Source organism: Acipenser ruthenus, chromosome 28, assembly GCF_902713425.1.
Source record: "Acipenser ruthenus chromosome 28, fAciRut3.2 maternal haplotype, whole genome shotgun sequence".
Taxonomy (NCBI): domain Eukaryota; kingdom Metazoa; phylum Chordata; class Actinopteri; order Acipenseriformes; family Acipenseridae; genus Acipenser; species Acipenser ruthenus.
Window position 1 is genome coordinate 6,651,654 of NC_081216.1, and position 14,995 is coordinate 6,666,648.

General features: G+C 38.1%; 1 protein-coding gene across 1 annotated transcript in view; it reads right to left on the minus strand.

The window, feature by feature from the left end:
- The window catches only part of LOC117434519 (integrin beta-3-like), a 66,684-nt gene extending 53,537 nt beyond the window's left edge, over positions 1-13,147 (minus strand). Inside the window, exon 1 of the mRNA XM_034057085.3 lies at positions 12,934-13,147. Coding sequence (XP_033912976.1) covers positions 12,934-13,051 — 118 coding nt within the window. The 5' untranslated portion in view covers positions 13,052-13,147. The remainder of the gene's footprint in view (positions 1-12,933) is intronic.
- Positions 13,148-14,995: the final 1,848 nt, after the last annotated feature.

A 14,995-nucleotide genomic window follows, 5' to 3' on the forward strand; every position in this document is an offset into this window, starting at 1 on the left:
AAACCAAGTCACTATTTTATCGGCTGTAACACATAAAACACATTTAATTCCTCCCCCACAACTAACAGCATACTAACAAGAGGCAAACAGTGATGGTCTGTATGACATTTTCTCATTCCAAACATTTCTACTTCTTATGTCAATTTTAGTAACCTGTGCTAATAGTACCATAATACACACCTATGGCAATGTACTCAATCCACTGCTTATCTAAAAATGCATGACCAACCTCGTCATTGATAGATGGATTGAAAATCAAGGATAGGTGGTTGATACATTCAAGACTTTTACCATACCTACTATGCTTCCCTATGATTTACCATGCTTTCACTATGCTTTATTACACTTTCCTATGCTTTTACTATAGTAAACTTCTAGCACCCATCAAGTGCTGTAAAATCCAGTGGTGGCTTATCCCAGCAGGGTATAGGTTTATCAAATCATATGCTTCTACCTAACAATGTAATTTTATGTACAGCAGGTTTGAATGCAGTCAACGTCTTCCAAGATATGCACTTTCCCAATAAATACCACAAACTGCTCCAAGTTTGATCCCTCTTGATGGGAGAAGTGGAGAGGTGGGTTTCAAATGTGTCTGTCTGAAAAAATAAAAAAAAAACACAAACCTATTCTCTTATAGAACACCAATGCAGACAGAGCCTCCCCCTTGCCGACTGCCCAAGGCCATCTGGAGCATATCATTCCTGTCTCTTGTCTGATGCTGCTCATTGCTAGTTTCCACTGGTAATGTACAAAGTGATGAGGCAACTGTAGGAGAAATATGGCCAACAAGCTATCGTCGGTCATGACACAGCAAGTGAAAGGTTGTAATTAAGAAGAAATGCAGGGGCGTGAAAGCACTGAGAGTGGAATACAAATGCTCTGCAATCTTAAAAGGAGTGAAACAGTTAATCCTAGCCAGTATTTCTAACTCAGCACAGAGACCAGGACCAGAGAACACAGTTGGCAATTGAGTGGAGACAGACATAGGACCTTGGTAAATGCATAGTATAACCCTGGGAAAAGCATGGGAACACTGCAAAATTACTGTGCAAAAAACTTTTTATAAGGATTAAAGAGTATTTGTACAGTGCTCCCTCGCTATAAGGCTCTCGGTTATAACGCGCCTCAGATATAACGCTCCTACAGCATGTCCCCCAATTCCCTATACTAGTGATTCATGCAATATTTCTACAGTAAATACAATACCGGTGTTGTTCAAACTATAAAACAACTTTGCAGTCTAACTTCCGTTTCTGTCTCTCTCTTTTGATACAGTATCTGAACTGAAGAAAAGCTGCGCTGGCACTTTATAACACATCTTATTCAGCTTTCGTTTTTTAACTAAATAAATATTAGGCCTATTACGTGGTTATCTTTCCTAATGTATTTACTTTTTTGCTGCGGCTTTCTCTGGGAGACCAGACGCTTCAGCCCCGCTCCGGCAGCCAAACCTGGGGCGAGCCAATTCCCTGTTCCCCTCTCCCAACCCGCTCTCCTTCTCGCACTTGGTTTGCTTGTCTGTCGCTTTGAACTGAACTCCCGACCGCCATTTAGCCAGGCTATTTATAGTTTAAAAACTGCTAATTAAAATGATGCACGAGTGGGAATGTTACATTTATGGTTTTTTTTGTAAAAAATATAGCGTTGATTACATTGCGCTTTATGCATGGTTAATTCACAGAAAGTTACATTTTTACTTCACTATATATGCATTATAGAGAGGGAGTTATTTTATTTTGTATTTTAGTCAGCTGTGTGTTGCTATGTGTCCCGCGGAGCCCCCTACCCCATCCCCCATTTATAACGCTCTTCGGTTATAACGTTCTTATTGGGTGTGTCCCGAGACCCGCATTACAGCAAGGAGGCACTGTAGTGGGGGTTCGAAAAATATAGCGCCATACGTACCCACGTGTTGCTACAACTGTTTAAATAATGTACCTGTAATTTTTCTTTGTAACATCCTGACAACTTTTTACACTTAGAACTTTACAGTCTGCTTCAAAGCTTGTTTCAAAATGGCTGCTCTAGTGTACTGGGGTTTGAGATCTGTCCTCTAAGTCACTGCAGGAATAGCCATAAAAAAAAACAAAAAAACCCCACAAAAGTGCTCTGGCTTTTCTATTCCGTACCACGTCATGGATCGCTGTTTGACAATGTGGGCAATAATTCTTATACTATCAGTGCACCAGAGCGCCCATTTTGAAACGAGCTTTGAAACAGAGTTTAAAGTTATAAGTGTACAAAGTTGTCAGGATGTTAACAATGAAAAGAAAAATGACAGGTATGTTATTTAAACAGTTGTAGCAACATGTGGGGATGTGTAAAGATATATTTTTCTTACTCTTTAAATGTGACTATAAATTCAATTTTTATTTTATTTTTCACAAAAGCCCAGTGAAAACACACAATAGTTCAATTGAAACCTCAGTGCTTTAGGTCACAGGGGTGCTTTGAACTTCTGAGTTCACCAGGATGCGATAGCTGTAACAGAAATTAAAACATTTCTGTGACGTCACCCTTTGATCTTTCAGTGGATTATATCTACGAATCGTCTAACTAAAGTGGCAGTGTGGCTTTGAAGGGGAGTGCGGGGCAGATGTATTGTTGAGAAACGAATCCACACTTTGAGCTACGAATCCACAGTCACAAAAAAATCGTGTGTCTTTTTAATAATCAGAAATTATAATAACAATTAGCTATACTTTTATACCGTTTAAACATAATTGATTTCCAATTTCAGCACACAGTATCGTACAATATATTTTCTTGTGCTTCGGAAATAACTTTAGCTTTCTTTTTATGCAAACCAACTCCTGATTTTCCCATCAAGAACACTGCGAAAACTTTAAAACTCTGGGTCATTTAACGAACTTAAAGTACGTCGCTGCAGTCTTAGAAAAATGCTGTATACACATTACAAGTTCGCATAGCGAATTACCACAGTACTCCTCTCCGTTACATTTTCTTACTTCTGTCACAAACAGCTAAGGCTGTATGACAAAGTAGCATTATCCATATTGACTAAATCTCCACTAATTACACGTATCTCAGATTTAAAGTCAGCTTTTGAATTCCTTTCATTTAACCAAACTTCAAACATATTCACAGACCATTTACATTTTGCGCGAGTACTTCCAGAAAATCGATCGTTTGCAAAGATATTAACTTCTTCATCCGTTTTAGGTGCAGCAAAACGCTTACTTTCAGCTTTATCCTTTGTTTTTTTCATTCTTTTTATTTTTCTAATGCCACCTTCATGGTCTAAATTTAAAACAAAGTCCTCGTTGCTATCTTCACTTAGAACACAATATGTCGTCTGTGTCAATGGGATTTCAGGTTCAGGCTCGGAACTCATGACGGCACACCAGCAAACTCATACACAATGTAGCCTATCAATATAAATGTCAATTACCAAATTAGAGTTAAATTACTCTCATTATTGAACAATTGTCAATTAGGAAGAAATGTTTTAAATGGGATAAACCATGGTAAGTGTTGAATCGGTATAATAATCCACAGTGTCTCATGCCTAATGGCATTCGAAACAGTGGATTATTTTACCAATTCAACACTTACCGTGGTTTATCCCTTACATAATATACAAAGTGATTCCAAACTATAACAAGAAAAATACATTTGTTAAGAAACAGTGATATTCCAGACACCTGTGGCACCAGGCAACTTACTGAAATCAATACATAAATAAATAAATAAATACATATGTATGTATTACTTGTCATGATGCACGTGCATCAACATATGAAATGAACTGAATAAATAAAAGCAAAACAATAGGCAAGTGTATGTTAATAAACTATAATAATAAAATAACAGATAAACTAACGTTAATAAAACTAAAGCAAAACAACACAGTCAACAGCTTAAATCGCTATGTACTAGGAGATTAGCTGGCGGGTGTGTTTTGGGCTATCACAATGGCCGTTACATAGGGTTAACTTAATGTTAATAAACTAACTGTCAAAGTAAATTAGCACAGCACCCCTACACATGTTACAAAATATACAACATATGCACATTATTTAACAGAATGGTGAAGCAACTCCCAGAATGGGAAACACCAAATTGCTTGGCAACTTGTGTCTTGTTCAGTTTTTTTTCAAGAGCTCGAACAATTTCCAACTTTGTGTAGCAAGAGAAACAGCGGCGCATTTTGTCGTTTGTTTACATGCCATTTTATAGCAATGAGGTGCACTTGTGGAAATCAAAATACAAAACAATTCAATGATATGACTGTGGTTCTGGACAGATTTAATAAACCAATCAGTGTCCCTCAAGACACTCTCACGATGACAAGTTGCTTTTTTACAAAACAGTACTGTATCCGTGTCACAAAGACGGCCGGAGTGGGTGGCGTCAGACCAGATCCAGGAAATAAACAACAGAGACTTGGAGTTTTGGTGAAGCTGAGCGCGTGATCGCGCTCAGCATTTAATAATTAACAGACCAGAAAATAAAAGGGTTGAACACAAAACAGGACGCAGCACTTCACGCCAAAATAAAGAGACAAACAAAACGGACTACACAGACAAACATGGTGAGCTTCTATTCTTCACAATTACCTCTGTCTCCAATCCCGTTCTCCACTCACCGAACACACAACCCCGAGTGAATGAAACGTGCATCTATTTATACTGTTGTGCTGGGATTCAATTACTAATTAATTATTCACTTGAATCCCAGCACGTGAATTAATTATGTGCAACCTCGTGCGCGCATATTACTTACTTTAAATGCACGTGCAGTGATGTGCAATCCCGTGCCTAAATACAATTATACATTTTTAAATACACGTGAAACACAGACCCGTTTATATCCCATGTACCAATGACTATACACCAACATTAACACACACACCATACAACACATAACACACAAATGCACACAGGGGCGGGGCGCATTGCCACAATCCGTTGTGAACAAATCGCTATCGATGGCAAGAAGGTGTTCTTTTAAGCAAAGTTCCTGTTCCTTTAGCCAGAGCATTTACAATGGGAAAAGTCTGCTTCACCACAAGGGTGTTCCCTAAAGCGAAGTGTTCTCTTAGGAGGTGTTCCTATATGCAGAGACTACTGCATTACCAATGGTCTGGTTACCTCCTGTCTGTCCTGAACAAACAAGGGCAAAGGCAGAACTCACTGCACACGCTCTCCTTCACTTTACAAAGCAAAATCACAACAAAAATACAAACATACAAGTAGTTTAGCCATTTTACAGCTCATGTTATGTGTTATCTTATAATAACACACATGACTTCAGGTCCAAATAACCAATCATAAAACTGATTGTATTAATTAAAGGGCTACTGTTATAAACCACAAGGGGGCATTGTTTACTTTCAAATTAAATGTTTGATGGTTCGAAAATGCTTCATAGAAACAGTTGCATGAAAGTTATCTGGGGCCTGTTTTTCTAAATTTGTAATCTGGATAAAAGTGATCCAGATTTTGTAATCCTATATTTTGTGATTGTGATTACTTTCATCTGGATTGTTTTGATCCGTTTTTTCAGAAAATGTCACATAATTACAAATAATTATGATTACGAAATCTCGATCACAAAATATAGGATTACAAAATCCAGATCATTTTTATCCAGATTACAAGTTTTGAAAAACCGGCCCCTAGTGTTTCATGGGCTTTATGATATATACCACGGACAGCCTGCAAGAAGGACTGAAAGACAATCAGGCTCATTTAGTATACTGAGCCTCGATTTGCATGGCTGCAAATAAAATCATTCAAAGCTTTGGGATTAGGCCCTATATTTACTTGTTAGAAGTATGCAGATTAGTCTTTAAGCATTGCAGGGATTATTTAATTTATTATCACTAAATATGCAAACTTCTTGCCATGAAGAACAACTAACTAACTAATGCAATACTTTGTATTGTGATATTTTGTAACAATTGTAAGTCGCCCTGGATAAGGGCGTCTGCTAATAAATAAATAAATAAATAAATAAATACATAAATAAATAAATAAATAATAATCTTAATTTGACTGGGACACTTTAAAACAAGGAATACTAAAATCTGATCGATCAAACAGAGAAATAAATTGTAGAGGTAATCTAAAATTGTGCTATGTGAAACTGATAGAAAAGTGAAAATACTGGGAGAAAACGGCCTCTTTCATAAACCTTTTGATACTAACAGCTAATGATAACAGCTGATGGCCACTTAATGCCCAAATCATTTTTTAAAAGCAATTTATAATATTAATTAATGTTAAGAATGTATTTCATAAATGTGATCACTCAAAACAAAAGTTGTAAAACAATCAGAAACTAGCTAAATAAATCAACAAACATTACGACTTCTGATTTAATGAAACGGCACACTAAAGACGAAAGTCAAAATGTTATTTATTTATTTTTTATTAATTTCTAAATTAATGTTAGGAACTTTTCAGCAACACAATTCGTTTCAAAATCTAAATACCACAGTATTTTAACACTCCAAATAACGTGGGTTCCAGGTACTACATTACATTACAGTGCACTGTGAAAGCAATATGAAACTTTATCTACCTCATAATCATTTTCTTGTTTTCGTCCTTGCAAAGTCTTTGATGATATGAGAGAAATCCAATTTTCTCAAAATGCCACACTCCGTTGACATGATGGCAAGACAGTTAAGTCGATCCTGGCTCATGGTGGCTCTCAGATCATTTTAATGAGTCCCATACACGAGAATGACCGATTGCCGGAGCAGTTAGTGCACATCAAAGAAAGGTAAATCTGCAAGGCAGTGGCCACATTTGGAAATGTGGAAATCACAGGGGCATTCAAAATGAGGCGGAGGTAGTCAGAAGCTGCATTCTTCTCCTTACCCACAACAAATTCAGCAAAGTGAAGCATTTCTGCTCAGAAAGATTCATCCAGATCTGAAGGATAAGTGGACATGAGAGCAGCTGCTTTGTTCTTAATGTCATATGCTGACATGTTTTGAAACTTAGTTAGAAAGCCAAATAAGTGGTGTACATTGACATAGGCTTTTGTTCTGAGCGTGACAGTTCAATGTCTTCGGCTTGGTGTGACTTAATTGTTTTGTTAAATCTCTCCAGGATTGCATCCCACAAGTCAGCAAGAATTACCGTTGTCTATGTGGTCCATCTGATTGCTGTGTGCAGCCATATGTCTGCTTTCTGGTGGTTGATGGTCTCTGTTTTGAGCGACTGTATCCAGAGCATTCTTTATCTGCAAATATACTTTCTTAAGTGCTCTAGCAACGTCATGTCTTGCGGGCCACCATGTGTTTGACAATCGCTTGACAAAAATGTCATTCTTTCCCATTCTGCAGTGTTCGTTTAAAAATGCTTATCCAAAGGTGATGAGTTTGACCTTTTCTCTCTGAAGCCACATACCTCTCACTGTGATTCTGGCAATCAAATGGTCCCCACTCCTCCACTTTCCATTCGGCTGGGTCATTACTGAAGGTAAGTGTCACAGCAGGATAAGGGATATGAGTAGGACTAGATGGGTTCTGTTTCTACACCCAACAGGCCTACTTCTTTAGCAACTGCGCCGGTGCTTTTATTGACAGTTGGAATATTGTTTTGATCCGTCACATTCAGTGCTAAACCATCCTCTTGCAAAGATTTAAACCCGAAATTTGACAATTTCTGTATTTTTGTAAGCAAACAAACATTTTTGCTTGTTTGCTTTTGTTTAAGTTTTTTTTAACAACACAGTAATAACAAATTGTACCACTTTCCTGGTTCAGACATTGTGACTTAAGTTTGTACGATGTGCAATGGGAGAGGGGGCATTGTGCTAGTTCTGCACGAGTGTGATCGGAACATACAGGAGTTTTAATCTCAGACAGGGAAAAACTGGATGATAAAATTAAATTAACCTAATAAAACAGTAATTAATAAAAGTATTATTGTTTATTCATATTCATATTATTATTATTTATTTCTTAGCCGATGCCCTTATCTAGGGCGACTTACAATTGTTACAAGATATCACATTATTTTTACATACAATTACCCATTTATACAGTTGGGTTTTACTGGAGCAATCTAGGTAAAGTACCTTGCTCAAGGGAACAGCAGAAGTGTCCCCCACCTGGGATTGAACCCACGACCCTCCAGTCAAGAGTCCACAGCCCTAACCACTACTCCACACTGCTTAAAACGATAATATAAATAAACAGTACTACTTTTACTAATTACAAAAAAGATATGCTTTCAAACAAGCCTGCATCACCCCCATCTTAAAAAACCCTCCCTGGATCCCTCATCCCTCCAGAACTACCGTCCTGTCTCCCTCCTCCTGTTCCTCTCTAAAACTCTTGTGGGCCCCTTGGAGTTTTGGGCCCCGGACACCCTCCTCTTCTCTCTTACAGAGGAGTTTTTTATCTAGCTGGTCTGTCCAGGTAGATTTCATCAATAAATGTCTGTCCAATCCTAGGTATCTGCTCCCCTCACATTCCTAGGATTCTATTGCAGGGAAGCTGAGGTCCTGGGCAGGCAATTTAACCTTTTGTTTGTGTTTTTAAGACTTGGGACAGAGGATAGGATACACTAATTCATACAGAGAGTGGTGAAGGTTAGAGAGTGACATTAGGATGGCTCCCACTGTATGGGAATACATTTCTCTTTGTGCTTGCGGGAATGGATGGAAACGGAAATGAAACTGGCAGGAACAGGTGGGACCAGGAATAAAGAGTTTTAAATCTCACAGGAACGGATGGGAGCGCAACTGAAGGCTGCAGGAACGGGTGGAAGCAACACTGAAGGTTGTGGGAAGAGTAGTACAGAACCAAACTTTAGTTTGTCAGACAATCTACAAGAACTTTAGATGTTGTAAAATTAAACCAATCAAATACATACTCAGATTTCTGGGTATCCATATATTTACCAAGACAGACACTATAACCCTTGTATCAACGACACTTACTTGGTGCACCCGATCGGTATGTTATCAACCATTGAATGGACGTTATCAGTATTTATCAGTCCGATTTTAATGAGGCAATAGGTACCAACTGAGCCTACCAGCAGGTTTAGCAGGTCATTATCAGTCATTGGTTGCAACCTGAGCTGACAGCAAAAACATTATCATGGTAACGTTTTCATTAGGCTCTGAAATGTTACCTACATAATGTATTTCAGCATTTTTGCTGCATCAATCACAATGCTTTGCAGGTGAAATTGTGATGTTTTCAAACCGTATGTTCCAATTGTTGCATTTATACCGATTATTTGTGATTTAGAACAACCAATTTGTTTACTTTTAAACCAATTAAATTGTTACAAAAAAATATATATTCTACGTCCATTAATTTTAATTTCGTACATGGTCTTGTTATACAATTGCTAAAATATACCCTGCCTTAAAAGCACTCGCTAGAGTGCAGGATGTGCTCTATAGTCTGGATGTCGCCAGTTCGAGTCCAGGCTATTCCACAGCCAACCGTGGACGGGAGCTCTGAGGGGGCGGCGCTCAATTGGCCGAGCGTCGTCTGGGGGGGAGGGAGGGTTAGGTCGGCAAGGATGTCCTCGGCTCACCGCGCACCAGCGACCCCTGTAGTCTGACCGGGCGCCTGCGGGCTTGCCTGTAAGCTGCCCAGAGCTGCGTTGTCCTCCGACGCTGTAGCTCTGAGGCGGCTGCACGGTGAGTCTGCAGAGTGTAAAGAAGCGGGCGGCTGACGGCACACGCTTCGGAGGACAGCGTGTGTTCATCTTCACCCCTCCCGAGTCAGCGCAGGGGTGGTAGCGGTGAGCTGAGCCTAAAAATAATTGGGCATTTCAAATTGGGGAGAAAATAATAAAAAAACTGATTGGCAACGACTAAATTTAAAATAAATAAATAAATGAATAAATAATATATATACCCTGCCTTTTTTCTTTATATATTTACCCGAAACCTTGCTTAATATAATTTTAGGAGTGTCAGCACTGTACTTGAATCCAGAGCGCGTCTGCCAATATAAATAAAAATATGGCTAAAAACAAAACAGTATTCAGTTCAACAGAGCCAGTCAGTAGCTTAAAAACAAATAAGCTAAATGAATAAAAATATGGGTAAAAACAAAACAGTATGCGGTTCAACAGAGACAGTCAGTAGCTTAAATACATTTAAGCTAAGTGCTCCGTGTTTCCCCATAGTTTGAAATTTGAAACATTGAAAAGAATTGTGGGATATGTGGGATCGAGTCATAGAAGTTAAGGTATTTTTCAAGGTTTTAAAATGACACTTCCCACAATTCTTTTCAACACTCCCACTTAAATGTATTTAAGCTACTGACTGGCTCTGTTGAACCGCATACTGTTTTGTTTTTACCCGTATTTTTATTCATTTAGCTTTTCTTTTTCTCTTTTTCTTAAATATGACGGGATGGGACGGGACAGGACATTTTTTGACAAGACGGGATGGGACAGGAATGAAAAATATATATATGTACGGAACAGTATGGGATGGGAAAAATTTTGGTGGGACAGGATGGGAACAAAAATCACATTGAAACATATTTCACGGGATGGGATGGGACAGGAACATTTATGATGGGATAGGATGGGACGGAACTCAAGTTTCATTCCTGTGTCACTCTCTAGTGAGGGTATGGAATGGGTTACCTAGTCAAGTTGTTAAGGCAGAATCATTTGGATCCTTCAACACTCAATTTGACAAAGTTTTGAGATAAATCAGGTACTAGGAACTGGATGAGCTTAGATGGGCCAAAGGGCTTCTTCTTGTTCATAAATGTGCTTATGTTCTTTAGTAATTTGCCATTTTAGTTTTTTTGTACAATGAAACCATGACAGAGGCATGATTTCTCCCAAGGCAAGCATGCTGCTCGTATTACAGGTGTGCTGTTTGGCATTGCGAATGTCACTTCAGAAGTAGGTGTTTCCATTCAGGTTGTAAATACAGTAAGTGAGTTATTTCTAGCTGGAGGGCTTGAATTATGATGAGATTAGGGAGAGGCAATGGGATGGTGTTGGTCTGGAGTTATAGAATGATGTGTAGTGCTTTTTAAGCCTATCTCTCATTATATCTCATAGTATTTTCAGAACATTGTGATATGGCAGGTGCTTTTTACTAATAGAGCTGACCAAATTTCCACAGCATTTCCACAGTGAGCAACACTGGCTGTTCTGCACCTCGGGCCTACAGGCATAAGTATTAGTCACTTAACTGCAAACCCTTTGGCATTGTTGTCTTGTGTTTTCTGTTGTACCTCAGAAGAAATTACCAACTACAGAGCATTAATACTGAAATATTAAAGTTACTAATGATAGAGAATACAAAACTGTTGAAGCAAAGTTCATACAATATTAAAGTGAAAAACTAAACATTTTAATGACATCATTCTAAAGGAGCTTTTGGCAGCTCTGCATGATACGGACCCTTAGTTTAGTTCACATGGCAACTTCCCTTAACTAAGCAGAGTTAGATGTGTCATCAGTGTAGGATGGGAATTCTGAGGTACATAACCACAATTATTTCTAATTTGGTATTACGAAAGGGGCAGCAAAAATTGCAATATATTTCCATGTTCGTATCCATGTTATCTCAACATTACACACCGTGAGTTTCATAGTCATTTTGGGGGGGGGGGGGTTAGAATGTATAGTAGATTGATAGCATGGATGATTTTTTAACTAATACTTTTATGTTCTGAGTCGCAACAAGATGAGGGTGAAGCCAGCAACAATAGTGGTTATAGTATAGGTGTTTTTTGGTTGTGTTAACATAGGCATATTACTTATTTGAACACATGATTAATTCATCAAGTGCCATTCTCCTCATTTGAGGACAGGCTGCTTTGTAATTTTTTGGAGCATTTTGAATTGGTATCTACCTAATATTTAATTTTCTTTTTAACGATATTGTTATGATAACTTAATCTAATTTTGTTAACCGCAAAAGTTAAATCTAAATGTAATATATCCAATTACAAAAACACTGCTTGTGTTCTGTTTTTTTCTAAGAAAATTGTCTGGTACTCAATGGGTTCATATCAATTCCATAATTGTTGTTTTTGTACAGTATCAGAATCAAATCAAATAATTTTGTTGTGGTCTGGTAAGATTTATGATTTATCCATGATCAGATAATTTTCAGAGATTAAATATTAATACAAACAAATCTGGGAAATGATCATGTATACACTGTTACCACTGGTCTGGTTATACAGATATTATTATTTATTTCTTAGCAGACGCCCTTATCCAGGGCGACTTACAATTGTTAGAAAATATCACATTATTTTTACATACAATTACCCATTTGTACAGCTGGGTTTTTACTGGAGCAATCTAGGTAAAATACCTTGCTCAAGGGTACAACAGCAGTGTCCCCGACCGGTAACTGAACCCTCTACCCTCCGGTCAAGAGTCCAGAGCCCTAACCACTACTCCACACTGCTGCCCGATACATTTTGATTCACCTACACTGTTACCACTGGTCTGATTCACATACAAATGTACTGATTTTTTGCCAAGCAATATTAACTATTATTTTCTACACTTATTTTGTCATTCGTTTTGATTAATTAAATGACCATATCTTTTCATTTTCAAAAACAATGACGTAAAAAAGTTTAAACCAGACAACATTCAACTAAACATTACATAGAATATAACTTATAACAATCCTAAACACAATAGTGTATACAAACATAACGATTGATCACAGCGCATAACACTATAGCTGTTTTTTTGTTGTTGTTTTTTTTTTTTTTTACAAGTACAGCAGGTCCTACTCTGGAATTTTAAACACATAAATGCAGTACAATGTGTGCTCTCACAAAACCTACTTTGCAAAAGAATGTGCGGATATCAAGTTACAAAAAAACCCCAAAAAAACACAATAACATCGTGAACACGGGGTACCAAAACCAATGTGTTATTAAAAAAGAGACGTGTTAAACACTAAGGAAAATATTTGTAAACTTACCCCAAACTTCAGAAGTAACGAGTAAGAGCACAGAAAAGACCCAGAAAGTCCTACTGAACATCTTATTATGTTGTGGGTCGAATCCTTCTCTGTCAAAGACGAGATGTAGAAACAGCATGCAGAGTCCAGTTCTCTGCTTCAGCCCAGAGAGGTTGAATAAGGCATTCACAAGTTAGAATGTTTTATTCTCTCCGGGGAGGTACTTCAGATTTTACTCAACGGCGAGTCATCACACTAAGTGCAGCCCCGCCTGTCTGACAAACGTATGACAGCAATTTTACACACCGTAAAGTAACTCTACCTAACAGTATCACGGAAGCCTAAAACACCAAAACTAAAACCAGTGTAAAAACGTAGCAATTACGTTTTTTCTCAATCACAATTAAAACCGCCTTGTGTAACTTTTAAGACCAAACTGTTTACTGTAGCCTATTTGCATTGAAGTACAGTTGACCACAAATACAGCTTTGAAGTAAATTGTATTAATATTAATATCAAATACACTACATCTAACATATGCCTGCTATTATTCTGGTTTAACTAAAATTCGTTTCCTGTCTATAAATTACGTTATAACTAATTGTGCTGTTGTAGTGTATTATTATTTAGATTTAAATACAGGACATAAATTTTTCCTACTTTGCCTACTGCGCATGGCCGCCTTCTAAAGTGGAGCAATGAAAAAAGCCAAGTTAGAAGCAACAATTGTGTGAATGTTGGGCCCCGGCACCTTTCCAATTGTGTCTATTTGCTTGATGCTTGATAAGGTTGCCCCAATTGCTTCTCCTAACTTGGGCTTTTATGTTTGATATCAGTCACCACTTTAAACGGCTGTTGCGTTTTTCTAACTTGTTTTTTTACATTGATTTTGTTATATCCATGTGACGGAAATATAATGAGTTCTGGTTGTAAATCTCCCTCTCGACCTGTGAGGGTACGAAGTAGCGAAAGGGAAAGACTTTGGACAGGTTGTCCTGACAGTTCATTCCCTGGGTCGGGAAGTATGTCAGTCTGGAAAAAGATGAGACTCCAGTGCGGAACGTATTGACCTGGAAGGTAAACGAGGTAGCAGCTGCAGGCAATAGAATCAGCTGCAGTATTCGTGCCGTTTGCTTCGCTCCCAGTGTGCATAGCCCTTAAGTCTAGGTCAGTGGCATAGCTGTCAGCCATGTGCAAAAATCTTGATCAGTCACCAGCACCCCATGGTCAAATTGAACTGAATTGGATTTCGCCTGAGGAGTTCCCAGAACATTGAATATGAAGTAGGTATCTCAAAATGTTTGAGATATCAGAAGTTGAAAGAAGCCGTGGTTTGTATTACAGTGTGGCGGCGATGTGGTTAATGTTTACTGGAACACATCTGTGTAATGAATATCTGAAAGTGTGTTGTCTGTCATGCAGAAACATACAAATTCATGACCTCAATATAGAAGCCAGACTAAGTAAGGGAGTCAAAGCCAAGCTCACCGACCCCTCTAGCATCAGTACAGTGTCAGTAAAACACCACAAAAAGTATGACAGTGCTGCAGGCAGCTTTGTGAAATTACTGCTGCAACATGCAGTCAGGGGGTTGTTTTGATAGACATCTTCAGGCTGTACTGTGACACTGATGTCATCACGCGAGACATTATCCAATAATATAGAATCTCTAGTCTTTGCTCTGATCAGAGTCATTTCCACGCTTATACCAGAAAAGAATTGCATTTGCACCACCATTTTCTACCTCAATTAAAATGATCTTTCCATATCCATCTAAGTGGTAATCTGGTTATTATATCAAACTCCCCTTTCTCAAGTTTATTTATTAAAACCCCTAATAACCACTGCAATGACAGAACATTCATAGAATGAGTTGCATCTGACCAGATCAATCTCTGAACTACAAAAGTGGTGATTCTGTATATTTTAAGTGTAGCAGCACAGGTCACTTTCCATGCAGTGTGTACTGTGTCTAAATATAGTACCAACTAATAATCTCTCAGATATATCAACCAATCTATATTCCTACGTTCATATATGTGACAGGGTACTCCCCGCCCCTGTGCATATTTTGTATTATTTT